The 24,482-nt window shown below is 42.9% G+C and overlaps 2 protein-coding genes across 17 annotated transcripts in view; one reads left to right on the forward strand and one right to left on the reverse strand.

Moving 5' to 3' along the window:
- ZNF541 (zinc finger protein 541) overlaps positions 1-9,172 on the forward strand; it is a 31,911-nt gene extending 22,739 nt beyond the window's left edge. For 10 of the 11 annotated variants that reach the window (XM_053266958.1, XM_053266954.1, XM_053266963.1 and 7 more), the window contains 9 exons: positions 2,169-2,311; positions 2,461-2,564; positions 3,639-3,714; positions 5,594-5,682; positions 5,828-5,917; positions 6,010-6,150; positions 7,298-7,479; positions 7,808-7,988; positions 8,983-9,172. In XM_053266958.1, the coding sequence (XP_053122933.1) occupies positions 2,169-2,311; positions 2,461-2,564; positions 3,639-3,714; positions 5,594-5,682; positions 5,828-5,917; positions 6,010-6,150; positions 7,298-7,479; positions 7,808-7,967 (985 nt within the window). In that variant the 3' untranslated portion in view covers positions 7,968-7,988; positions 8,983-9,172. The remainder of the gene's footprint in view (positions 1-2,168; positions 2,312-2,460; positions 2,565-3,638; positions 3,715-5,593; positions 5,683-5,827; positions 5,918-6,009; positions 6,151-7,297; positions 7,480-7,807; positions 7,989-8,982) is intronic. The other variant, XM_053266962.1, reaches the window with a different exon arrangement.
- Positions 9,173-10,019: 847 nt separating this feature from the next.
- On the reverse strand, positions 10,020-24,465 carry LOC128332564 (E3 SUMO-protein ligase ZBED1-like). Of its 6 annotated transcripts, none has more exons than XM_053266968.1 (5): positions 24,353-24,465; positions 20,019-20,144; positions 15,732-15,807; positions 15,448-15,604; positions 10,020-14,552 (listed from the first exon to the last, which is right to left on the reverse strand). In XM_053266968.1, the coding sequence occupies exons 3-5, from the start codon at positions 15,753-15,755 to the stop codon at positions 12,502-12,504; spliced, it is 2,232 nt and encodes a 743-aa protein (XP_053122943.1). In that variant the 5' UTR covers positions 15,756-15,807; positions 20,019-20,144; positions 24,353-24,465; the 3' UTR covers positions 10,020-12,501. The 6 variants fall into 6 exon arrangements, with proteins under 6 accessions (XP_053122943.1, XP_053122941.1, XP_053122944.1 ...); XM_053266966.1 differs by having other exon boundaries at positions 24,182-24,405; XM_053266969.1 differs by lacking the exon at positions 24,353-24,465 and adding an exon at positions 23,710-23,728.
- Between the last annotated feature and the right edge of the window lie 17 nt (positions 24,466-24,482).

The following is a 24,482-nucleotide window of genomic DNA, read 5'->3' on the forward strand; positions in this document are numbered from 1 at the left end:
GTTAGTTTTATGATGTTGAGAAGTTTCTCAAACAAAACTATTGAACAAATAATATAGACTTTAAACTTGTTTTGCAGCTGCTCAGGATGGGGAGGGTGGCTCTTCCATTGAAACTTTTTTTTTTTTTTTTGTTCTCCTGCAAGGTAGCCTTTAGTGTTCCTGCCTTGCCACACCAGCAAAGATTGCGATTTACCAGACCCAAATAATCCTTTTAAAAAGCATCCGACTTCCACCCATAATAACTGTTCTCCTTGGATTTGCCCTACCTTGACTTCAATATTCTTTGACAAGCTTCCACTTGAGATGCAGGGAACTGTCTTCTAGGCCAGGGTGCAGCAGACAACCTCCATTGGGACCCCAAAACCTTTGATACCCATTACACTGAAGGGCTCCTGTGCTACAACATAGTAAACTTACCAGTTAATTCATCTTCAGCCTCTTTGGGGGTCCTTTTGTCACTGTATTTAATGTGCAAAATGCTATACAGCAGTGGCAAGATTCCACTTTGCCTGTGGTAGTTAGTATGTACCAGAATAATTGGTATCTGATAATTCTATATAAAAAGTCAGACCATATCAGAAATGCTTTGTGGAATAGGAAGAAGCAGCTTGCGAAGGACTTGAGGGGTGGGAGAACAAGAAGTGATGAAAAGAGTCTGTGTTCTATAGAGGAAGTAAGTAAAGAGAAGGTGAACCACAGTTTAGTTTGGAAGCCAAGTAGAAGCTGGTTCTGCTGGGATGCTGTTAATGAGATTGTACTATATGGGTTAAATGCACCTAGTTAACAAGATAATCTGTAATAGGATTAGTCTTCTGTAAGAGAAAATGCTAAGAGTTCTGTGTAGGTCTTACTTGAGCAAGTATGGAGAAGGAAGACTCCCAACCATCAGGCATCGGATGCAGCTGGATGAAAATATAATGAGGACTAATGAGACATTAACTATGGTTAAGCTAAACATTATTTTGTTGCACTGTATTTAAAAAAAATACTTCACCAAGTAGTCAAGTGTGTGGAAAGTTAAAACATGACCATAAAATAGATTTCTTGATGTTCAGTGGACCTAGGCTTAACTCTGTAGTGCAACATGAATAATGCACCTTGGGTATATCGCCATGGCACTAATCCTGATTCAGTAGCAGTAGTTGGATAGATGTGATAAGACTGAGCGGAGTGCGGCCATGAGGGGAAGAGCTTTGCTCTTCTGTTTCCTAACTTCTTTTTAGAGCTGCTTCCCCAGTGCCACACCAGGCAGTGGGATGGTAAATTGCTTAGACCAAATACTGTGAACTACTTCTGGTCTAGTCAATCTCACTCTAATAGAGAACCTTAAAAAAACACATGTTCTTGAGTGAGTTGCAGAAATGGAGTGCATATTGTAAAAAGAAAGAAGAAAATGTTATTGAAATGGTGGAGCATTGCAGATAGCCTTGGGTTATTTTCTTCTCTTTTAAAAAGACTGCATAAATGCTCATGGGGATAAATGAACAGGCATACATCATTTAATGTGCTACGTTAAAAAGAAAGAACGACAAATTGTAGGAACTCCTCAGGCCCATTTACATTTCCTACTTTGTCTCCTCATTTCTTTCTCTTCACTCAACTGCACTTACCTGCTCTGTTTTCCTCTCATCCTCAACTGCCCTACTTGCTACTCTGCTGTCCCTCTCTTGTCAAGATGGGTCCCTTTCCTTGAATCAGCTCCATTAAAACCCACTTTCCCCACAAAACCCCCTTTTTAACCATGTCCTCATTTTATTTGCTTAAGATGAACTCTTTCCTCTTCACCTTTGCCCTTTGTGTCTAGACTGTAAAATATCTAGACAGGGACTCTGTTCCTTCTGCACAGTTTACATTTGTTGATACTAAATCAGTGTTAAAAAACACTAATAAAACTGACTTGAGACCCAGCAAACTCAGGATGAATGAAGTTTTTACACTTTTGTTTTTGTCCAGTGGCCAGTTCACTATTGCTTCGCTTCAAATTTCACAAGAGATACTTAAAGTGTACTTTTTGGCTTCACAAAGCTCTTCTCCATGTAGAAAACATTTCCATCTTTTAACGTTACAAATTTGTTTTAATGAACATGATCACTTGCTCATTAAATGTCTTTTTCTTCATACGTTTTCTGTTGGTTCACAGAGTTTCTTTTCCTTTACCTCTTTTTTAGACATATTAATATTGGAAGTCGTTTTCAGGCACAGATACCTGATCTCCAAGAGAGATCATCCTTAGAAAACTATGAACATCCAGCCTTGTTAGTGTGGAAGCCGTGGGGAGACATCACAACCAATAAGGAAACACAGAAAAGAGGTGTAGTGACAGTGTTTCTTCCTAAGGTTATTCTATCTGCCCCACCCCACACTCCCAATACTGCAGGTTTTCCTTTCCTTTTGCACCATTGCTCTTTTAATCATTTCACTGTAAAGCATATTCATGCTTCTTAAAAATCTTGTTTCCAGCCACAGATCTGTTAAAACTGGCCTGCTCCAGTGCGATGCCAGGGGGAGGGACCAACCTAGAACTAGCTGTACACTGTCTGCATGAGGCCCAAGGAAACATTTTGGTAAGATGCAGAAAATAATCCGAGACAAAACAGGCCAGATTTGTGTTCATTGTGTGATTGAGAATCTTGGGTTTTTCTGCTGTTTCTCCAGTTGTTCTGCTGTTTTTCAGGCTTGCATCACTTACTGCAAATTTTAGCGCTGCAGATTTTAATCACATAATTGGTTCCACTTATGTAGGGAGTAGCCATAGCTCAGTCGCAGAACACATGCTTAGCATGCAGACGTTCCCAGGTTCAGTTCCCAGAATTTGCAAGCTGAAAGAGTCTTGGATAGCAGGGCTGGGGGAAATTGCCTGAGACCCTAGAGAACCACTGCCAGTCAGCGTAGACAAGACTGGGTTGGATGAACCAGTGGGACAAGGTAAACTCATGTTAATATACAAAACCTTTAGATGAAATACCTACCCACCCACCATCAATGGTGACAATTAAGTGGTGGGAGTTCACAACTTAGGATTTTTGAAAGACCCGTGCTTGTGCAGGTGTCTCGTGTCCCTCTTCCTTTAGCCAAATTTAATGAAAATGAAACCAAGCTAGTAGGCAAATTAGCCTTTCACCGTGAAATTACTTGGTGTCCATTTTAATGGTGTAGAAAATGATACAAGGGTAGGAACTGAAGCTGATCATATTCAAAAATAGTTGAGATCCATGTCACTAGATTAAAAAAAACAACAAAAACCTGGATCCTCCACATGACAGGTCTTGATCTTCTTTATTTTTGCTGTGGTGTGCCAGCTGGGACTGAAGAATCTTTCATATTCTCAGATATGATGAAAACGAATGGTAGCTTTTATCTTTCAAATGGTATGCAAATACTTTAGAGCAGGGGGTAGGCAGCCTTGGCTCTCCAGTTGTTGCTGAACTACAACTCCCATAATTGTGGCTGGGGATGATGGGTGTTGTAGTTCAGCAGCAGCTGGAGGGCCAAGGTTGCCTACCCCCTGCTGTAGAGATACTTAATTCAGGATTCTAGATTGGTTAAACATTGGTGATGTGCTAGTGCAATGCGGTCTTCCTTTCCTCCAAGTTCACCTTGCTTGTTTTGCTTGTGACAACTTTCTAAAACAATTCCAGGAAGCACTGGAGATGCTGTTACTCCAAGGACCACAGAAGCCTCCCTGTCATCCTCTTGCTAACTATCATTACTCAGGTAAACAAAACAACAAGAAGGTGGTGTAGTGTAAGTACCTGAATTGCTCAGAGGGTTGCTATGGCTTCCTTAAAGTCCATGAGAACTTAGCAGGTTGCCATAACCCAGTCGCCTTGAATTATAGGAAGCCTTGGTTTAAACTGATAAATTGCATCCTAAAGTTGCAATCCTGTGCAGACTTACCTGGGAGTGAGCCCTTTTGAGCATAGTGGGGGTAAACATACATAGGATTGTGCTGAAATTCTAAGCAGACCTATCTTTGATGTCAGTGAAACCTGGTTCACAGCAGCCGGGTTTAGGATTCCATTCATGACTGCAATAGGAATGTGCACGGAACCAGTTCGAAAGGCGGCCAGTTCGATGGCAGGGTGTGTGTGCTGTTTTAAAAGGGTGCACTTCGCCCTCCCTCCGCTCTTCCTCTGCCGGTGCTCCTTTTTTCTAAAGTCCATTGGGATGGCAGCATCCCTCCCTGCCACCCTGTCGCCCCTGTTTACTGGATACAACTGGAAGTATCTGACGTGCCTGGGCAGAGGGAGGGGTAAGTGCACCCACCCTCACCATTGAACCACCCCTGCCTGGTTCTGTGCACAGACTGCAATCCTAAGTAAATGTATTTGTATATTTATATTCCAACCTCCAGCAAAAACAAACAAACAAAAATTTAAAAAGCTCCTCTCAGGGTGACAGTTACAATCAGTAAGACAATTTAAGCAAAACAAAACGATTACAGAGGAACAAGGCAAGCCAAAAACAACTCAGTTAATATTTTAAAAGGCCTGGGATGAAATAAAAAGGGCTTTGCCTAGCGCCAAAAAGACATCAAAGTAGGCGTCGGGTGAGCCTTGTTGGGGAGAGCATTCCATAAGCATGCATAAGATTGTAGTCCTGCTTGGGTGTATATACGTATATCCCAGGACATATATGCATGGAGAGTCTGGGAATGCCTTTAAGGCAATTCTACACTTTGCAGTACACACACAGGGCTATAAGCGATGCTACTGCTCCCTTTTGGTTTGAGAGACGAATACAAAGACTGTGTACATCTAATGAGATGATAATGCATATTTATTATGCAAAAATCCTTAAGTAAAGGCCCCAAATGTCAGCTCTTTCCTCACACTGATTTCTTAGCAGGTGAGGCCCTTCAGTGACACCCAATGGGAGGAGCATGCCGGAACGTGGCAGTGACAAGGCTCACTGTTAGGCTTTGTTTTGCCTTCCAGTGCTGCAATGCCTTTCATTCTGTTCATTTTCACACAGTTCTTAAAAGCAGCTGATTTTTGTTGGTTGGCAATGCACCTCAGAATCCAGACTTACTGCAAAGATAGATTGCAGCAGGGTATCATAGCTTATGTTCCAGTAATGGTCCTCCTTTGAAAAATTGAAAGTTGTCATTTATTGTAAATCTTTTGTATGCAGTAAGATTAAATATCACTACTGTTTGGAGGAATATGTATACCTCTAAAACTTCATGATTGAGTTGTAAGTATTTGAAAGATAGCAGAAATGATGACACTGTTCATCATAGGTAGTGAGGATGATTAATTATCAGACACATGAATTGAAAATCAAGCCTTATTGGTTCACTAATAGGATGAGAACGATAAATTTTATGTTAACTCTTACATATTGTATTTTTCATGAAATAACTTGTAGTATTTGTTGTAATGATTACTTTTAAATATGTGCTTAAAATAAAAAAAGCACCACACACACCCATTCTGGAAAATTTTCCAAACATATTGGCAAATTCATTTCTACTTAAATATCTGAAGAAATGAAAGCAGGCACTAAATGAACAATCAAAGTTTTAATTTTGCAAGAGCATTGGTTCATTAAGCAGATGCCTGCACTGATATGACTCTTGTTGGAACTCCAGGTTCACATTTGTGGACTCCTGCAGAGAAGCAGTTGTTTAAGAAGGCCTTTGGCTTGCACAAGAAAGATTTCTACTTGATACAAATGAAGGTAAGACCCTGAGGAGGCATTCTCCAGATCACCGCATTTCTCACAAACTGTATTTCCCCCCCTTCCTCTTTCTCAAATTTTCTATCTGAAGTTTCTCGATCATTATTTTCAAAAGTTTACAATAATGTGATGATTTGTACTATAGCAGTTTAGGGTTACATTTTGTCTGTCTTATAAAGACGCTCTTGGCTATCCAGTTGCCCAAGACCTAATCCAACCCAAAGAAAATGAAGAGGTAAAAAAACCACACCTAGTGTATATTTGATATTGTGCAAGTTACCCCCTGTACTATATTTACTTTGCATTTCCCTCCTCCTCCTTTAATAGATACAAACTAAGACGGTTTCCCAGTGTGTTGAATACTACTATAGCTGGAAAAAAATACTAAAATTTGACTGCAGTCGAGCACAAGTGGTAGAAAAGAGACCGAAGAGAGAACAGGATGAGGTAGAAATGGATGAAGAAAAGGTAGCGGAAACCTTGCGGGGATCTGGTCGAGATTTAGTGGGTTGATGTAAAGACCTGTCCTTTCTCCTGCACCTCCCCTCCCCCTTTGGAGAGGTAGACTTCATGCAGCAAGCTTTCCTGGGGGGAAACCTTTCCCGTGTTTTTGCTTCATGAATCTGTTGAAATAGACACCTGTCATGCTGCAATAAATATATTAGTCTTTAAGGTGTCACAGCACTCTGTCTTCTATAATTGTTTTCTTATGGAGGGTTGGAGAGTTTTTTGATGTGTGTGTTTTATTGTGAATACCACATCTATTAGGCTTACAAAATGCTAGATATTCTCTTACACTTTGGGATGGTTGCCTTACAGTCTGTAGCCCTGGTCCAGCCATTTCTTAACAGGTACATGTGTTCCAATGTGCTCCTGGAGTTCTCAACTCTAAGGACTGTCATGTTCATTTCGAGTGACTGTTGCAGCAGCCTTTTGTAGCTATAGACCATATAAGAGCTTGCAACCTGAGGTTGTTATTAAATTGACAGCTGAGGTTCTCAGGAATCCAGATTTTGTGCTAATACCACATTCTACATAGAATTGTGCATAAGCAAAATGATGAAATGTGAACACTTCCAACCAGAGTAAGAATTCATTGTACTTTGGATATGATTGGAATACTTAGGCATTATTTTTATATTTATCCAACAATTTTGTATAGCTTGTTTTGGGTAGGGATTGGAAGGTACATAACTTCTGGTTTGTTTATTGCATCTGACTTTTCAACACCTTTCAAAGTGGTTCAGGTTTGATTCTGTCCCCAAATGCCAAGACCTCCTTGGCCTTTTTTGGAGAGGGGCTGCAGCTCCGGGATCGAACACATGCTCTGCATACAGAAGCTTTCAGTCCCCAGCAGCATCTCCAGGTTGGGCTGGGAAACTCCCCTCTCTGCTCGAGACTCTGAAGAGCTGCTGCCAGTCAGGGTGGACAGTATTGACCTAGACGGACCATTGGTCTGACATATTTTCATAAGACACTGCCAGAGTCACTAAATGCATTTGAAATATATGCATTGGTTTTCTCAGTATCGGTTTTGCCCAAACAAAACAAAACACCAGGATATGAAAGGTAAAATAATTTTGTTTAAACTCAAAAAATATTTCATGACTTCCAGACTGCTTGCAGCCCAAAGAAAAGGCCTTGCCAATTGCCTAAACAGGAGACCAAGCTAAAGCCAAGGAACTACAAAAAAGCAGCACAGAGCACCTTCAGTCCGACCAGCAGCCAGAAGGAAACTCTAGATAGGCCCAGAAGCGCAGGCAGTCAGGGTGTGTTCCCATGTAAAGAGTGTGCAAGGTAGCAGTTTATTCTTCATCTTTGTTTCTTGGGCCGTTTTCATAGGTCTAGTTTCTGCTTACTAAATAAATGCTCTCTGATTCTTGTTGCCTTGGGATGGCTCCTTCTGACAGTTTGAGAAGCTGTGACATAGTTCATATTGATTGACATTCTTCATGTGCATAAGAAACCCCCAGTCTTAAAAAGCTACGCTTGGAGGGGCTGGAGATATTGCATTCTAGTCTTATAACTCAAATTGGAATTGTGTGTTTGTGAGTGTCACTCACTGCTGTAGCATCTCGCTAAGAGTGCTGAAAAACCCTGGCCTTTATCTCCTATCTACATCTAGAGTGTTTGACAAGATAAAAAGCCGGAATGCTCACATGAAGCGCCATCGCCTGCAGGAGCAGATGGAACCGATGATCAAGATTAAGTGGCCCATAAAGCATTTGAAAAACGAGCCAAAGAAGGAAGAAAGAAACTCGGGCATTGATTTCCTCCAGTGGTAACTGGGAAAGCACAGTTTCAGGGTAAGAATGTTGACAAGTGAGGGTGATGATGGGGGGAGTTTTTGTTTTTAATCTTGCAGTCTTTGTTCATTCACTTGAGTAGGGTTGAAATTCAGTGCATGTTCACGTAGTCAGGGCTTCGGTTTACACGGTTTGCAGCATGAATGGATGTGCTCTTTAAAGTACAATAGAGGGTGTCTTTGCTACCTGTAGTCCAGGTAAGTCCACACAAGGAATCTAAGTTCCTAGGTAAGTCCACACAAGGAACTGAAAAACATTTTTTCCTTGTGTGGACTTACCTGAGCAAAGAAACCCTCTGTTGTACCTTTATGGGCATGCTCATTTAAGGCATTTGGAGGGCAGAATTGGACATTAAGAATGACATGGAGTTAGTTGTCACAAAAGACAGTAACCCTGTGTCTAGTTTTCTCGATACCCCATAACACTTGAGTGAAATTCACCATGTAACTTTATTTATTTATTACATATATTTGACACCATCATGTTGAGACCTTATCGCCAGCAGTAGCCAGTAAAGTAGGATGGATGGGAAAACGCAGTGTAATGACATCATTCCACACAGCGAGTCCCATTGGATATTGTGGGGGATTGGGGAGGAGGTGGCCACCTCGCGTCAGTTGCCATGTCTGCTTTCACCCTGAGAACCATAATATAAAGAAGTTTTCAGGGCTTCAGCACCAGTACAGTGTGGGTTGACTCGAGTGTGGCTTGACTAAATTAAAAGCAGGATTATGGCATTCAGTAGCTCACGCTTATGTTTTACCCTAGCAAAGGAGGTGTGTGAGTTAATTGAGTCTGCATTAAATTCCAATTATGCACAGTTGCAAGGATTCCATACAGCTGCCAATAACTGTAAAATAGCTTTTGCTCAATTACAGGGATGCTAGTTCATGCTTTTGTTCAATTACAGAATGAAAGACCTTTTGCTTCCACTGTAATGTTATAATATGAGTAACACTCATTCTGTTCCCCTCCCCCCAACCATCTCTTCTAGGATTCTGTTATTTTTTTGGAGGACGGAGTAGGCCAATCAATGAGAAATCACCATTGTACTTAGTATCTTTTTTGTGATTGATGTTCACACAACTGCTTTCTGATTCACTCTGTAGTAGCACAGTGATCTGCGTTACTGTTATTTTGTATGTGCTCACGGCGTTGCTTATTAAATTGGGTTCCTCAACCAATGTTGCTGCAGCTTCCTGGATTCTCTTGGAGAGCTGTTATGCCAAAAAGAGTCTACAAATCCAAATCGAATGCTTTTTACCATTTCTCTGTACAGCCAGAGGTGGCGACAGTGAGACTGATGACCATTGGGTGCAGTAGATAGTGTGTCAGCATCATAAACCCCAGGTGGACTTCAGCAAGGGGCTTTCTCAGACATGGGCTTGAGCCCCACTTAATGAGTTTGAGTTCATGGTTCTTTGCCTTGCTCCACCCTTCCCCCATGAGTGGGCCCTGCACTTTTCTTTTCCTGTGTATAGTTCCCTTCCTTTTAATAGACTGCCCAACAAAGTGCTTGAGTGTCGCTCATAGTTCTTATGTCTTGCCTCCGACTTCCTGTTTTGCTTCCCTGACACAACAAAGGAGGGGTGTCCTGAAGGAATGGTAATTAGAGGAAATCAAAAGGCCAGAGTTTTCTGCTGTGAAGCAGGACTGCACCTCCCCGGGCTGTATGTTGCAGGAGACTTGGGACGCTACCCTACAATATTTCCCAAGTCCCCTGGCAGGTGCTGCCAAACTAAATCAAGCACTGGGAGCTGCTGTGTGGCTTATCAAAATAAGCACCCTTGTAGGTCAACAGCTTGTTTTGCCAAGAATTCCTCCCTGAGCAGCTCTGCAATCTGGCTTTATATGCACTGCCATAATCATGCACCCTGCATGGTCAGGAAGCAGCTCAGCCTCCTGTCTCTACTGGCTTCCGTGGGGCCAAATTTACCTCTCTCGTGCTGGTTGCTGGCTGCCCCACATGTATGTTTCGGAAAGACCTGCATCTGCACTCACATCAGCAGAACCCATTAATCAAAACAGAACTGGACAAAAATGTTTATTCTATCCATTGAATATGCTCAGCTCTCTAGCAGACCCACTGTTTTCCTTTTAAATTACCATACCTTGATGCAGGTTATTGCACTGTTACTGTGCAGAAGGAACACAGCCATGAAAAGAAAGAAAAAACACACAAACCCACAAAGAAACAGGATTTGACACACACACACCCATGAGTATTAATGCACATCAGCTCTCTTGCCAGGCTGTCTCTCCCCCACCTTTCCTCCAAGTGCACATAGAACCTTACAGTTTCTGACACCTCCCGCCACCATCTCCACTGACATTTCTTGCTTGGTCTGTAGGCTTATAATTGAGGCCTTCTACAATGCAGCAGCACCCAGTTTTTGCAATGAATCACTTATCATGCCCAAACCAGGTCAGCTCTGTCTGTGTGTGTGTGTAGCACAAGTAAAAGGGCGATGGCTCATGAGACTAGGCAGGTTTTCACTAACTGAAAGGTGCTCTCTTGCCTCAGGTTAGAAATGAGCCAAATGGCACTCAGGTGTTTGTAGCCATAGCCGTGTACCATAAGGTTCATACATTGGGTGATTTGCTCAATATATAGCATTCTCTAGCACAGGGCTGCTCAGCTTTGGCTCTCCTGTGGATGTTGGCCTACAATTCCCCTAATCCTTGGCTATTGGTCACTGTGCCTGGGGATTATGGGAGTTTTTAGCTCAAAAACAGCTGGAGGTTTTTGTGCTGGCCTGCTCTAGCACAAGGAAAAAAACATCTGGAAACAGACCATACACTCCCATCTTTATATATATCTAAGTGGTATATAAACATTTGTCATATTAACAGTCTCCCAGATGTGTGGCCACTGGCCTAATAGGGATGGTCCCCTACGTCTCCTATAGCAGGGGGAAGCAACCTTGGCTCTCCAGCTGCTGTTTAACTACAGTCCCATCATCCCCTGCATTATTGTGGCAGGGGATGATGGGAGAGTAATTCAACAGCAGCTGGAGAGCCAAGGTTGCCTACCTATCCCTTATAGCAAATTTGAGATTCCTCTGCATTATCAAGGACTTCTTGCATGGTTGTGCTGCTTTATGCCATAACTGGAGTTGCAGAGTGCACCTCCCAGCCAGCTCCATCTTCCTGTCTGTCATCGTCCTCAACAATTGACAAATCCAGAAGGCTGCACGATGGGTTATGATCACGAACACCAGCAGGGGGTTGATACAATACTGATATTTTCCTATGTAAATGCTAATATGTGCAGCTGCTTGCATGTGAACTGCCAGTTCCATATCTCACTTAACAAAAATCTGTGAAACAAGTGGGGTGAGGATTTCCTGCCATAAAAATGATCTATGCAATTCACTCGTCATTGCTAGACACAAGAAAGCAGCTTTGAGGGCTGAAGCATCAAAACGTTTAGTGCAACTGATAAACAAAACCGGTTTTTTTCTATAAGGAAAAAGCCTCACAGTCATCAGCTGTAGGATCACTGCAGCATGGCTCAATAACAGTCTTAAATATATACCTACATAGTCCTTTGTTATGTATTAGAAGGGCACTACAGTGTGAATTCCGCTTGAAAGCAGAATCATTGTCTTCTTCCCATTCCTTACCCTTGCATCAGTTCAAATTCAGATGCAATTTTTCAGAAGCATCAACGAGAACAAACACCAATACCCCAACCACTGCTAGCAGCTCCTCAGTCTTGATGTTTATCCCATCTTCAGATCAAGGTGTGGCTTAAGTAAACATTACAGGGTTTTATTGCCCACAGAGGCTTGAAGAAATGCGTATCTAAATGGACTTCCTACACAGAAAGCACCACCCATTCATGGGTTGATTCACATGTTAGCCTCCTTATGTGGGGGCATGGGTATTCGTGCTTCTGTTTTAGAAACTTACAGAAGGGAGCAAGCGAGAGCAAGTGGTAAGCCAGTGATACAAAGCTCTCCAGATGGAAGTCTCCCTTCTAGAATTCCGGAACAGGTAGATAGGACTAGGATATCCATGTTCCCTCTTTGGAACAGTCTCAGGGATCGGAAGGTGCATGAAAATGTCTACACACACACACACACACACACACTCTATAGTACTATAATTGCTTCTGCATTCTTTCCTTATGTCTGTCTGCTCTCCAAGATCAATGCATGCATTATCATTTCACCACTCATTTTTCACTGTGGATCTCCAGACAAGGAGTTGCCTTCTGATAATGTGTCTGTCTTTTGAGAGCGTCAACAGAAGTGGCTCTTACCCTTACTTCTAATGCCTGTTTCAGAAAGAAAAAAAGCTAGTTGTTAATTAGGGGCTGACCCACCACTACAGAGAAAATAAGGGTAAGTTTAGGCAAGCTTGCCTATAAATTACCCAGTCAAGGTCAAATTCTGACCTTTGACTAAATTGACCTCAAGGCCTCCAACTTCACACTCGTCTCCCAATGAATTAGTCAAGCCTTCAACCTTTAGTCAGCTTGCTTATTTCCCCCCTACAACCCTAATTTTTAGTACTGGCCGTGCACATTCTTGTTCAAATTATCATTGCCATTTCTCATAGACTCTAAAAAATCAAAATTTTGGTGTAAGAAGAGAATTTGGTCCAGATTCTCAGGGGCAAGTACACCTCTCCGGTGCTCCAGAGCACTTTCACTGGCAGCAAAGGCCTGATCAGGTGGCACAACAGTCGCTGGTATGGCCAGGTATTGCCGGGCAAGTCGGGCTACGGAAGGGAAACGGTGTTCGTTATTTTTCCACCAGTCCAAGGGGTTTGTGCTTCGCTTACACAGAGGTTCTACAATATAGTTCTCCAGCTGCTGATGGATCTCAGGCATACTCTCAGTTGGATCTTTTCCCAGAAGGATATCATACATGCTCTGGGATTGCCCACTTGGGCCTCTCTCTTTATGAGCAGAGAGCTGGCCACCTGCTTCACCAACCTCGGCTTTGTAATCTGAGTTGGGCACCCAGAACTGGGTTGACAGCGGGGACTGATGGTTGAAGAACTGTGAGAGCATGCTTTTGATTTTTTTGTGCAGCTCACTCCGCAGGCTGGGGTTCAGGAATCTCATTTCCTTAAAACGTGGGTCTAAGAACGATGCCACCACAGCCGGGCTCTCCAGCAACTTCTCGTCGTCCAAAATCCCCCAGCGCTGCGTGAGCTCTGACCTTATGTTGTTCACCACAGTCTTGATAATGCCACTGGCTTCTTCTGATTGCTGTCCAATAGCAGTGACAATGCCATGGATACAGGGCATCAGGGAGGAGATGGAGAAGTTCTGCTCCTCCCGCAAGAACGAAGTGGCAATCTTGAGTGTCCTCATGACAGGCACCAGATCCTGCAAGAGCTTCCACTGATGGTCAGCCAGGTTCTGGACTACCGTTGTCCCCTTGGGGTGTTCCTCCAACACAGACATGATAGCCCACTTGAGGTCCAACAGGCACTCACACATCTCGATGGTGGTGATCCACCGAGCCCCAGTGTCCATCACTAGTTTCAGTTTAGTCTTGTTGATGGCTTCCAGTTTGCTGTTCAGGGAGCAGGTGGCTTTAGCATCTTGCTGGAAGTAACAGACAATACTACGGGCAGCACTCAGAGCCTCTTGCACCTGCTCCACCTCAAGACCTGCCTTGATGCACAGGTGCAGCAAATGGGCAGCACAGCACAGGCTAGTCCACCCATAGACACATTTGAGTTGCGATGAGTTTACCTCTAAATCTTGCAGGCTGTCATGCATCACACAGAAAACAGACTTGTTTGACAGCCCAAAGTCTGTCAGGACAGAGTACAGCCTGTCTCCCAAATTGCTCTCCGTTTTATTCTCATGCACCTGTTGGGTCTCCAGGATGCACCTTGCCCGCCGCCATTCCCCATCAATAAAATTAGTCATGATTGTCAAATATGTCTGGTTGGGTTGAGATAGCCAGAACTCTGCGCAGATCACAATAGACTGGGCTGTTTGCAAATAGTGTTCTAGGTGTTGCTTGACAACATTGTATCGGTGCCATAGCATGCTAGAGAGCTGCATAGGGGATGGGAGAATAAAACTAGGTTCTAGGTAGCCTATGAGAAGGCCAAAGCCTTTGTCCTTCACTACTGAGAGAGGATGGAGGTCCCGGAAGATCATTTCTAGCACTAGCTCCAGAATAACATCAGTCCTGGGTTCTGTGCAGGATACAGTGTGGTACTGATTGTTATTTTCAGGTGTCAGCTGCCGTGCCCTTTTTATTGCATTCTCTTGAGCCACATAGTCTGGATCTGGAACCTGGTCATCCTTCAGCTGAGATAACAAGGTGTCACGAATGCTATGTTTCCTCACAAGATGTTCCCTCATGGTAGTGGTGCTGTTGTGGAAGGAGAGCTGTTTCTTACAGACGTTGCATTCAACATAGGCATCCCCCAGTTTGGTGTAATAGTTCCACACCTTTGACTTTCGGCGGTCAACATAGAGAGATGTACTCGTCCCATCATGGCCACTGGCTTTTTCACGCCTCCTCCTGGTGCATGGGCCCAGGTTGGCTGGCATTGCACAAGTATTGAAGACCATCGATATTTCTTCTGTTAGGATGGAAGGGAAGACAAAAACCAGTAACCCCACTATTTGCCATTAATTAAATGCAGAAAATGGGAGCAGCTTGATAAAACCAAATTGGAACTGGCAGGGAAGAGCCAGGAGGAGGCACCATAGTTGGATTTGCAGTTAATATATCTGGGACAGGACCTCCCCCTTTTCCCTTTCAAGACCATATTAAAGAGCACCAATTGGCTTATATTTCATCTTTGTATCAATTTTTTTATTCCCTGGTTTAAAGGGAATGGACCCACCAATTTCAGAATAAGACTGCTACTTTTCATGGCAAGCCTAACCTAGTATCTGACTCAAGAATCTATAAAAGCACAATCCCAAATGTGGAATAGCACAGAGAAGTAGCCAAACAGTAGTTACATGCAAGCAACCCTATTTTAGCTGCCCCTGAATCTTTGGGATAGGGCTGCATTAAGTCTTTTTAAATGCCCAAATCTAGGATAGCAGAATTCTTTTAAAAGCATATCTGTGTGCTTGGTTTCTTTTTTAAGATTACCAGTTGACAGTCTTGAGAAAGATCATTGAATCTCCTGGTGAGCTACTGTCAATCAGAGTAAAAATACTGGGCAAGGTGGAAGACCAGCATTCTGATCCACTACACAACTGCTTCATATGGTCTATATGTCTTGGCATTTAATGCTGGGACAATACGTTATTGTCAGGGGCATTTGTTTGCCACACGTAAAAAATGCTTAAATTCTGTGGTCAGGAGAGGCAAGTCTTGCGAGCAAAAGAGAAGCTTCTTCTCCAGATACATACACTGGAATGAACCATTTGTTCAGATTTTATCAGCTAAACTTGAATACACCACTGGATGCTGCAGCATGCAGCCAATTTTCAAGACACAGAAAAAGGGAATTCCCATACCTTGCACTGTCTGAGGGTACGACGGAGCGAGGATAGGGAGAGTTTGCACTTCTATAATCTCCTCCTTGGGCTGAGCATCCCCTTCGTTATCCTCAAGCTTGACACATTTCTGCATGAACTCAGTTACCCTTTTGGAGCTCACATCTTCCATTTCGGTCTTTGTGGGAGTCAAGGAGAAGAAACAGTAGGAGTTACCAGAAGCAACAGCACCTAAAAAGCGCAGATCCACACACTTTTCCAGACAACGGCCTTGGCCCCTACAAAGAGCTACATGGGTGAATTACCTTCACTGCGGCACATAATTCCATTGAAATCGTCTGGTTTCCCCACAGGAAAGTTAAGCCTTTGTAAGATCAGGGCCTTCAGGCAATAGAAATACGGAGTCAAGAGCAAGGCAGCCAAATTCTTAGGTTACATTTATTTTTAAAGGTTCTACTTGGGATTTTTAAAAAAATCTATGAATTATATGATTTACCATTGAACGAATGAACTAGCTATAATATGCAAAGGGTTAAACAGATGCATGCACACAATCTAAGTGTCTTTTCAGCCCAATCTCTCTGGTTGGCTATGCAAGGCATAAAATGGGTAGGATTGGGTACCAGTAGGCCTGCAGTAGCCCAACATCATGGATTGGAATACTGCATTTGTGCAGCAAAATCCAGGTTATTGTATCAGCTTTGCAGACAAAAGCCATACAACGGCACCATGCAAGGTCTTGCGCCTGAGCCAGACCACAGTGGAGAAAGCATGGCAGGGACTGTATAGGAGAGTGACAACACTTGGGATGATACTGTTCATGTCCACAGGCTCAGGGGCCATTTCCCTTGTTGCATTGGGGCCACATTGCAACTGGAAAGCAAGGAGATTAACTCTAAAAATATGGAGTACTCAATAGTCCATGAGCCAGGCTAACAAATCTTGGCCATAGGGGACAAATGCTTACCGTGATTTTTGGCAATGTCTACCCTGCGAGAGATGGAAAAGGCCATAGCATTGTCACACTCATAGCTTTCTGTGTGTTTTCACCTCTATCCCTATCCCCAAACAATTAGGATAAAACTGTGGTCAGGGTAACAACGAACATATTGTACTTTCTACACTGAGTCATCTTTGGAGGACATTCCCGCCAATTTTCATTTCCATTCCTCTGACATCGATAAAATGTTGGAGTAGTGTTTGTGTTTTTAAAACATTATAAGAACACCTTTGCAAGTTTGGCCACTGCAGGCCATTGGTCAGGTCAATGAAAGCATGCTAACACACTGAAAGCTGTAAGTACTGCAATACTATCACCCATTTTCCATCTCTTGGGGTGTAGACTTTGTCCAAAATCACAGTGAGCATTCCTCCCGACAGATGGTACCAATGACCTCAAAAAGTCTCCTCAACTGAAGATGCATTTACCCAAATAGAAGGCGACTCCGAATGTAAGAGGACACCTTAAAAGATAGAGGCTAAATACAGGTTATACCTGTATTTTATTCAAAAGAAAGGACTATGAACTCAGGACAAAGAACAGGAAAGAACAGAGAGGGAGAATCCTTGTCTTGGATTCGGGTAAATATGATAGTTTAGAATGAAAAGTGTGCCAAATATGTATGATTTGAATAGCAAGTCTTAAATTTTGGGTTTCTTGTTTCAGTTTTTGTAGCTTCCAAGTTAGCTACATGCTTTTATAAGTTAGGAGCAAAATATTCAGAGCACTGCTCCTGCAAGGGGCTGGGGAACAGTAGGGTGGTGGTTTATTTTTATTTTTATTGGGGGGGGGGTCCGTCAAAGCCCAAAGATACCTGATCCACCCCACCCTAATATAGTAGCTTAATAATACTATACATTGTGGCTTTAGAATAATATTACCTAAATGTGGGGAATCACAAATGCCATATGATCACATTCTAAAAAAAACTTTCAACAGCCCATGACTCAGCTAAATAGCAAATTGTCCTGACATACTCCACAGCTTCTGAAAAAGATATAGTTGCCATGCCTTTCAAGTGTCCCTGATTCTCAGGTTTCAGAAAGGTAGCTGTGTTAACATCTATTGTATCAAGACCAACATAGTCTCTCCTGACACTTTAAAAATAAATTCATTGTGGAATAAGCTTTCTTTGTTGTTTTTGTCCAATTGTCAGGAGCAATCTCAGTTTCAGCTGGGGTTTCCCCTTATCCAATTGGTCTTTTTTCCTTGAATTACCCCTGCAAAGTCTTCAGTTATCACCGTCTGTTCTTGTTTTTCTGGGCTTGCCTTTAGTTTTATGCTGGCACACCCAACCATGCTCCTCTTATCAGTTTTCTATTCTCCTGTGGTGGAGGGTCCGTACTTGTGGCAAATGGATCACTTGATCTGTTCACAACAAAAATTCTGTAGTCATGCATCCCATCATAAGGCTCAGACCAGTTGGATGCAAAAAATAAGATGTTTCTGCTCACATTGAACTAGGCAGAAGTGTGACCAATACAACAAATACTTATATACCACTTTAACAGAAGTTCCCAAAGTGGTTTACATAAGATATAAATAAAATGTCTCTCTGTCCCCAAAGGGCTCACAATCTAAAAAAGAAACATAAGCCCTGGAGGGGTGCTGTGCTGTGGATGCTGCATAGGGCCAGTTGTTCTCCCCCTGCTAAATAAAGTGAATCACCAATTTAAGAAGGTGCTGCTTTGCTCAGTTAGCTTATTACTACGCTACCACATAGGATATTGTTTATTTATTTATTACTTATTCGATTTCTATACCGCCCTTCCAAACATGGCTCAGGGCGGTTTACACAGAGAAATAATAAATAAAAATAAGATGGATCTCTGCCCCAAAGGGCTCACAATCTAAAAAGAAACATCAGATAGACCCCAGCAACAGTCACTGGAGGTACTGTGCTGGGGGTGGATATCTCCCCCTGCTAAATAAAGATCACCACTTTAAAAAGGTGCCTCTTTGCCAAATTAGCAGAGGAGTCAATACAGAGCTAGAAGGACCCATTGTCTGACTCAGTATATGGCAGCTTCCTATATTTGTTCCTATATAAGTATTTCTTTGCAGATAGCTGCTGCCAGTCAGTGCAAACAATACTGAGCTAGATGCATGGCTTGATTCAATATAAGGCAGCTTCATAGGTTCATGGAGGTATAAAGCAACGTCCTATATGTTCAGTATTTCCCTGGGAATGCCTGTCTGGTCATCTCCGAACAGCAAGATCTACTAAACTAGATCTGTTAGTTGATCAAGAATGCTTTTAGCCTATTAACTGTATGGCATCTAACCCATTCAGTCATTGATTAGAATCATGCCTATTTTCATATTAGAACATCTCTCCCAATAGAGATGCTTAGACCACCCCGCCCCACAAATGATGGCAATTATTGCCACCCTTTGTGTAGCAAAAGGAAATTCTGTTTAAATGCTGTTTTCACCCAGCTGAACAATCCAGCAACACTCTGACCTCTTGGCTTTCTAGAGGTTCCATGGGTGACTTCTGAGACAAGAGAAACGTGGCTTTTAATTAAAAACACACCGTTCTTTAAGATGTGGGCAAAGTCAAGAGACGTATTTGGCTTATTCGCACCACCAAGTATCCTTTCACCAGGCACTGATGAAGCAGATACATTTTTCTTTTTCTTGCTGTCAGACTGCTCCACATTCCTTTTCTCATAAGGAAAGTCTGCTCTGCTTGGTTAGCGAACCCTGATGAACTGGCACTGCATTTTCAAATTTGCACTTGCAGTACACAACTGATTAACCACACCAGTTACTCAAGCAAAGCAGCCTTATACTTAGCATTATGTAGCACTGACAGAGTGCTAAGTATTTTACTCCAATCCACCCTAGATATTCCAGGGACATGTGTGACCAAAAAGAAAGAAGCCAGAGCTGCATACGGTTTCAAAAGATAACAGTTTTAAATGCTAGTTTTTGTTTTGAAAAGCACACACACACGCACACAGTCTAGTTTAAACCGGTGATGTGCCATTGATTTATCAACCCTGTTCAGTGTTCTCTCCAGTGGTATCAGTTCATTCTGCAAAATCTAGATGGGTAGCCATGACAGTCTGTTGCATAGGATGAGACACACTCTTGTCTAAAAAAGCTGATGCTACTAAAAATTGGTAGTCTTTCAAGGGCCACAAGGCTCTTTGTTATTCTACAAAACATTCAGGAAGGCATAGGAGAAAAGGGACACTGCTAAACATACAACCTTCTGCTTTGCGGGAGCAGGGCAGGGAGGAGAAGCCCCGCCGTTCTGTGGTGTGTGTGTGTGTGTGTGTGTGTGTATTTAAAAGCCATAACAAAACCCCAAATGATACCCCTGCATTTCTCACACAAAAATGCACACAGAGCGTCCATTAAATACAAAGGCCCTGTTCATCTTTGCAGGTGGATTTTCTCAGGAGTCTCCTCCGCCTCCTGCTTTTTAACAACCGAATCAAACTCCTTGCCTTGCAAACCTGTATATTTGGAGAACACAGGAGAAAAGCAGAAGAGAAGGAAGAGGGAGGAAAAAAGCCAAGCAGCACACTGAAATTTCCATCCATCGCCAAATGCACATATATAGATGTATCTATATACTCACTCCTTTGTTACCACGGGCATAGCACAGGCTGGGCTGCTGGGCAGAGTGCAGTCTCTCAGCTCCTGGTGCAGCAAAATGGGATTACAGCCTAACCTTTCATCTGGAAGCGATTCCTTTAGGGCTCCTCTGAAAAGTTCACAGCAGGATGAAAAGCGTCCCTGGACTGTAACATGAATTCCCAGGGCAACTGGGAGCAAAGACAGTTCGAGCACATTGCTGCACATTAGATGCCTGCACAGTTTGCTTGTAACTAGCAAGAAATGCAGTCCAGCCCACACTCAACTGCAGTGGTGGTCTGAATCGCCTTTCATAGGAACGTAGGAAGCTGCCATATACTGAGTCAGACCATTGGTCTATCTAGCTCAGTATTGTCTTCACAAACCGGCAGCGGCTTCTCCAAGGTTGCAGGCAGGAATCTCTCTGTGCCCTATTTTGGAGATGCTGCCAGGGAAGGAACTTGGAACCTTCTGCTCTTCCCAGAGCGGCTCCATCCCTTAAGAAGGGGAATCTCTTCCAGTGCTCACACTTCTAGTCTCCCATTCAGATGTAACCAGGGCAGACCCTGCTTAGCTAAGGGGACAAGTCATGCTTGCTACCACAAGACCAGCTCTCCTCTCCTTTCATATGTGACCTGGTTGCAACTGTTGTGTTTTGTTATTTTCCTGGCAGAGCCCACTCTGTGAGGGGCAGATGGTAGAGCAGAGATGGCCAACCTGAGGTTCTGCAGCAGTTTTGTTGGACTACAACTCCCACCATCCCCATCAGGTTGGCCACCCCTATATTACGGGGGTGCAGTGAGTGAGTTTGTACCAGCACATGTGCGGGGCAATCACATGTTCTACAAACAGGTTTCACAATGATTCGAGCCCTGTCAGGAGAGTCCTTAAGACCTATCTGTTTGGCCTGGCCTTCCAGGGTTTTTAAACTGTTTTAAAACCGAAAAGGTTTGGCCTGCTTTTCCAGGGTTTTAAATACTGTTTTAATTGTTTTAATAATGGTTTTATGTTGTTTTTAGAGTTTTGATTTTAATAGCGAATTGATTTTAGTTTAGTTTTAATGTAAACCGCCCTGAGCCATTTTGGAAGGGCGGTATAGAAATCAATCAATCAATCAAATAAATAACATTTTCTCCCATACAAAAATACAGCCCTCCATCTCTGTCCTCTTGGCAAAACCCTGGCTCATCTCCTGGTCATCTCCAGCCTCGATTTCTGTAACCCTTCCCTCTTCTATGATCTCACCTTGGTCCACAGGCATCTGTCCACCACTCTGCCGGTTTCCATTCGTGACCTCTGTCAGAACTCTGACCACATGATACCTCCTTTTCAGTCTCTACACCGGCTTCCCATTTCCCCCAGATCCCACACATGCTTTGTCAGCAGCTTCAACTCTCTCCATGGCGTTGCACACACCCTCATCTCTTTGCTCCCATAACCTGATCTCTGAAGATACCCTGCTCCCTTAGATGACTTTACCTCTCTCACCCTTGCTGCCCTTTATGCCAGCAACCGCCTCTTAGAACACTTCCACAGTGCAAACGCCCAAATTCCCTTCCTCAAACCAGGGCTGCACAACTTTGACCCTTCTGCAGATGTTGGACTACAATTCCCATCATCCCCAGCCACGGGGGCCCAATAGCAAGGGATGATGGGAGTTGTAGTCCAACATCTGCAAGAGCACCAAAGTTGTGCACCCTGGAAAACACACCTTCTCTGTGAAGTCTTTGACCCAGCCTCCTAACCCCATACTAAGCCTGTCTTCCCCAGCTGATCCCTGCTTCTGCTTCCTTCTCCTTCCTTTCTTTCTTGTCTCCCTTGCATCAAGTTCACATTGTGAGTGCAGAGGGACTCGCCTTCTCATTGTTAGTAAAGCACCAAGCACACAGACAGCACTATATAAACAAACCAATAATTATTTCCCTGAACTTGCCTCGTGTGTAGGAATGTGTGAAGTATCTCTTAATCTCGTCATACATTTTCTCCAGACTCCCTTGTCGCAGGCAATTTCCTGCCTAGATGCAGCATTCCTCCGGCAAGGTTTCTCTGACCTCTGTGATTTCTGCTTCATGCAGTCACGTTAACAAGATACCCACGGCTGCAATGAAAGCTACTGCAGCTGAAATATCAGTGTCAGATCATTCTAATAGTCTCCCAAGCCACACAACCTGTCCTTTTTTCCAGCCAATTTAGGGAGTCTCTCGTTGGAAGGAGATTTCTCTCTAGAACAGAATTTGGAAGTTGGAGGGAACTACAGAGATCCCAGCTCCCGGATCAGTGCAAGAATATGCTATGGCTACCCAGCTTCTGTTGGAAAAATCTACACTTGGAGGAAAAATGTTATTTCCCTCCAGGATAGTTGGGAGCTGCTTCCATAGAACTCCTGCTAACTGAACAAGAGAAGCATATTTTATAGTGGTGATTCTCTTGATTTAGTGGGGGAGAGCAACTGTCCCTATCCATCCCCAGTACAGCATCCCTCCAGTGGTGGTTGCTGGTGTTTATCTTATGATTCTTTTTAGATTGTGAGCCATTTGGGGACAGGGAGCCGTTTTATTTATTTACTTATATCTATGTAAACCGCTTTGGGGACTTTTGTTGAAAAGCGGTATATAAATATTTGTCATATTCATCTAGAGGGAACACTGCCTCCATCTTTACATACTTGGCCAAATAATACTGGAGTAATTATTATACCGCCACTGTCGTTTGAGAGATGCTCTATACACACTTCATATAATTCGGTGCTAGAATCCAGGACTGCATCACTTCAAATTATAAGTCCTACTATGTTGGTATTTACTTTTGTTTTGGACCCTAAAAGTACGAGCAGTATCTGCATTAAAAGAGCTGGTCTCCACATATTTTTGTATTTATTTGATTTATATACCACCCTTCCAAAAATGGGCAGAAGGTGGTGGGAATATGGCAGCAGGAGGTGGGAATGAGCTGGTAGAGTTCTGAAGTGGTAGAACGGATTGTGCCACTACAGACTGTATATGGGGAGAGCCACCTATTTGCATATACTCAAAACTATGGTTGGTAAAACTGTGGTTGGCAAGGGATGACTGTAGATAGAAAGAGATAAAGCAAAAGAGATAAAATATGCCACCTTGAGATTGTTTTAATGAAAGGCGGTATATAAATTTAACAATAAATATAAATTTAACAAGAAAGTACTGAAGTTGTAGAGTGGATTGTACCACTTCAGACTGAGGGGGGGTATTCTGTTTTTTTTAAGGCTACTTCATAATTATGGCTACTCCATAATTCTCCATTTTTAGCTTTTACAGTAAGTTTTAATTTGAAACTTAATTCTGATTGTGGTTTTAGCCTGGACTTTTAACTTGTTTACTTAATTTGTTTCATGTTATTAGTTTTATTTTACATGGTATCTATTTTATTGTTGTAACCGCCCCCCCGGGGGCAATAGTGTACTGGAGGAGCGGGGTGTATTTTAAATAAATGAAAATAAATTACATAAACAACAAACGCACACTCAACCCCAAGTGAGCTGGGGGGGCACCTTAATATATAATGGAGAAAGGGTATAACTCCACCTTCTTTTCTGTGCGAATTTTCTACCTAAGGTAAGATTGTTTTTTAAAGTATAGTGTACCGTTCAAATAATCCCCCCAGGATCTGAGGTGGTACAATGCAGAGTCTCCCACCCTCCACCCAAGGGCTGTACCCACCAGCATAGACTATTCCTACAAAGCCTCAACGCTTCCTCGTGTCATGTGACGCCAATGAGTCAGCAAGCCGTCACGTGAACGGCCGGCGGCAGCTCCGGCACAGAGGTAAGAAAAAAACCAGAGTAACCCATCTAATTATCTTAATCGGAAATCTCCAAGTTCACATCAGAGAAACTCATTTTTTCGTTTCCGGAAGGGTGGAAGTTCAGAAACAAAAAACAGCAGTAGTACTGCCAGGCAATGGGTCTATTTATCTACACACACACACACACAAATGTTTACTTGTTTTAGTTTGTATAAACTTAAAAAGGACAAAAATGTGTAAAACCTTGTATATCTATATTTAATACACAATATTCTCTGTCCAGATATACACCTTTCTCTTAACATTAGAGCAGCTGTAAAAGGCAGAAACAGAAACGTCTTGCCCATTATATTTCTCTCTGCTAAGACTGAGCTAACACATTCTTACCTTCTACCTTAAAAACAAAACAAAACAGTCTTGTTAATGAAGACATAAGCCGAAACATTCAACTGAAATCTGATTTCCTCCAGTTCTCTTCAGTCATCTTTTTGTAATACTCTCTCTATATCTACACTACAACCCCACCCCCATATATATACGAAATGCTTTCATGCAAACCGGAAGTCTAGACTGCGTGTCCTTCTACTTTGGCTCTTATCTCTATGCGGTGTCTTGCCCCATTCCTGGGTCACGCCGCGGCCTGTTTTTTGTTGTCGTCGTCGTCAGCTGCTGCGCCGTCTGTGCGTGC

The sequence above is a fragment of the Hemicordylus capensis genome, chromosome 7 (assembly GCF_027244095.1).
Source record: "Hemicordylus capensis ecotype Gifberg chromosome 7, rHemCap1.1.pri, whole genome shotgun sequence".
In the NCBI taxonomy this organism is placed as follows: Eukaryota; Metazoa; Chordata; class Lepidosauria; order Squamata; family Cordylidae; genus Hemicordylus; species Hemicordylus capensis.

Bases quoted from the DNA above. Each gene is read 5' to 3' on its own strand.
- LOC128332564 (XM_053266968.1), bottom strand. From the start codon at position 15,755: ATGGAATTATGTGCCGCAGTGAAG. The intron at 15,605-15,731 runs GTAATTCACCCA...ACTCCCACAAAG, and splicing joins AATTATGTGCCGCAGTGAAG to ACCGAAATGGAAGATGTGAG. The intron at 14,553-15,447 runs GTATGGGAATTC...CCATCCTAACAG, and splicing joins GTACCCTCAGACAGTGCAAG to AAGAAATATCGATGGTCTTC.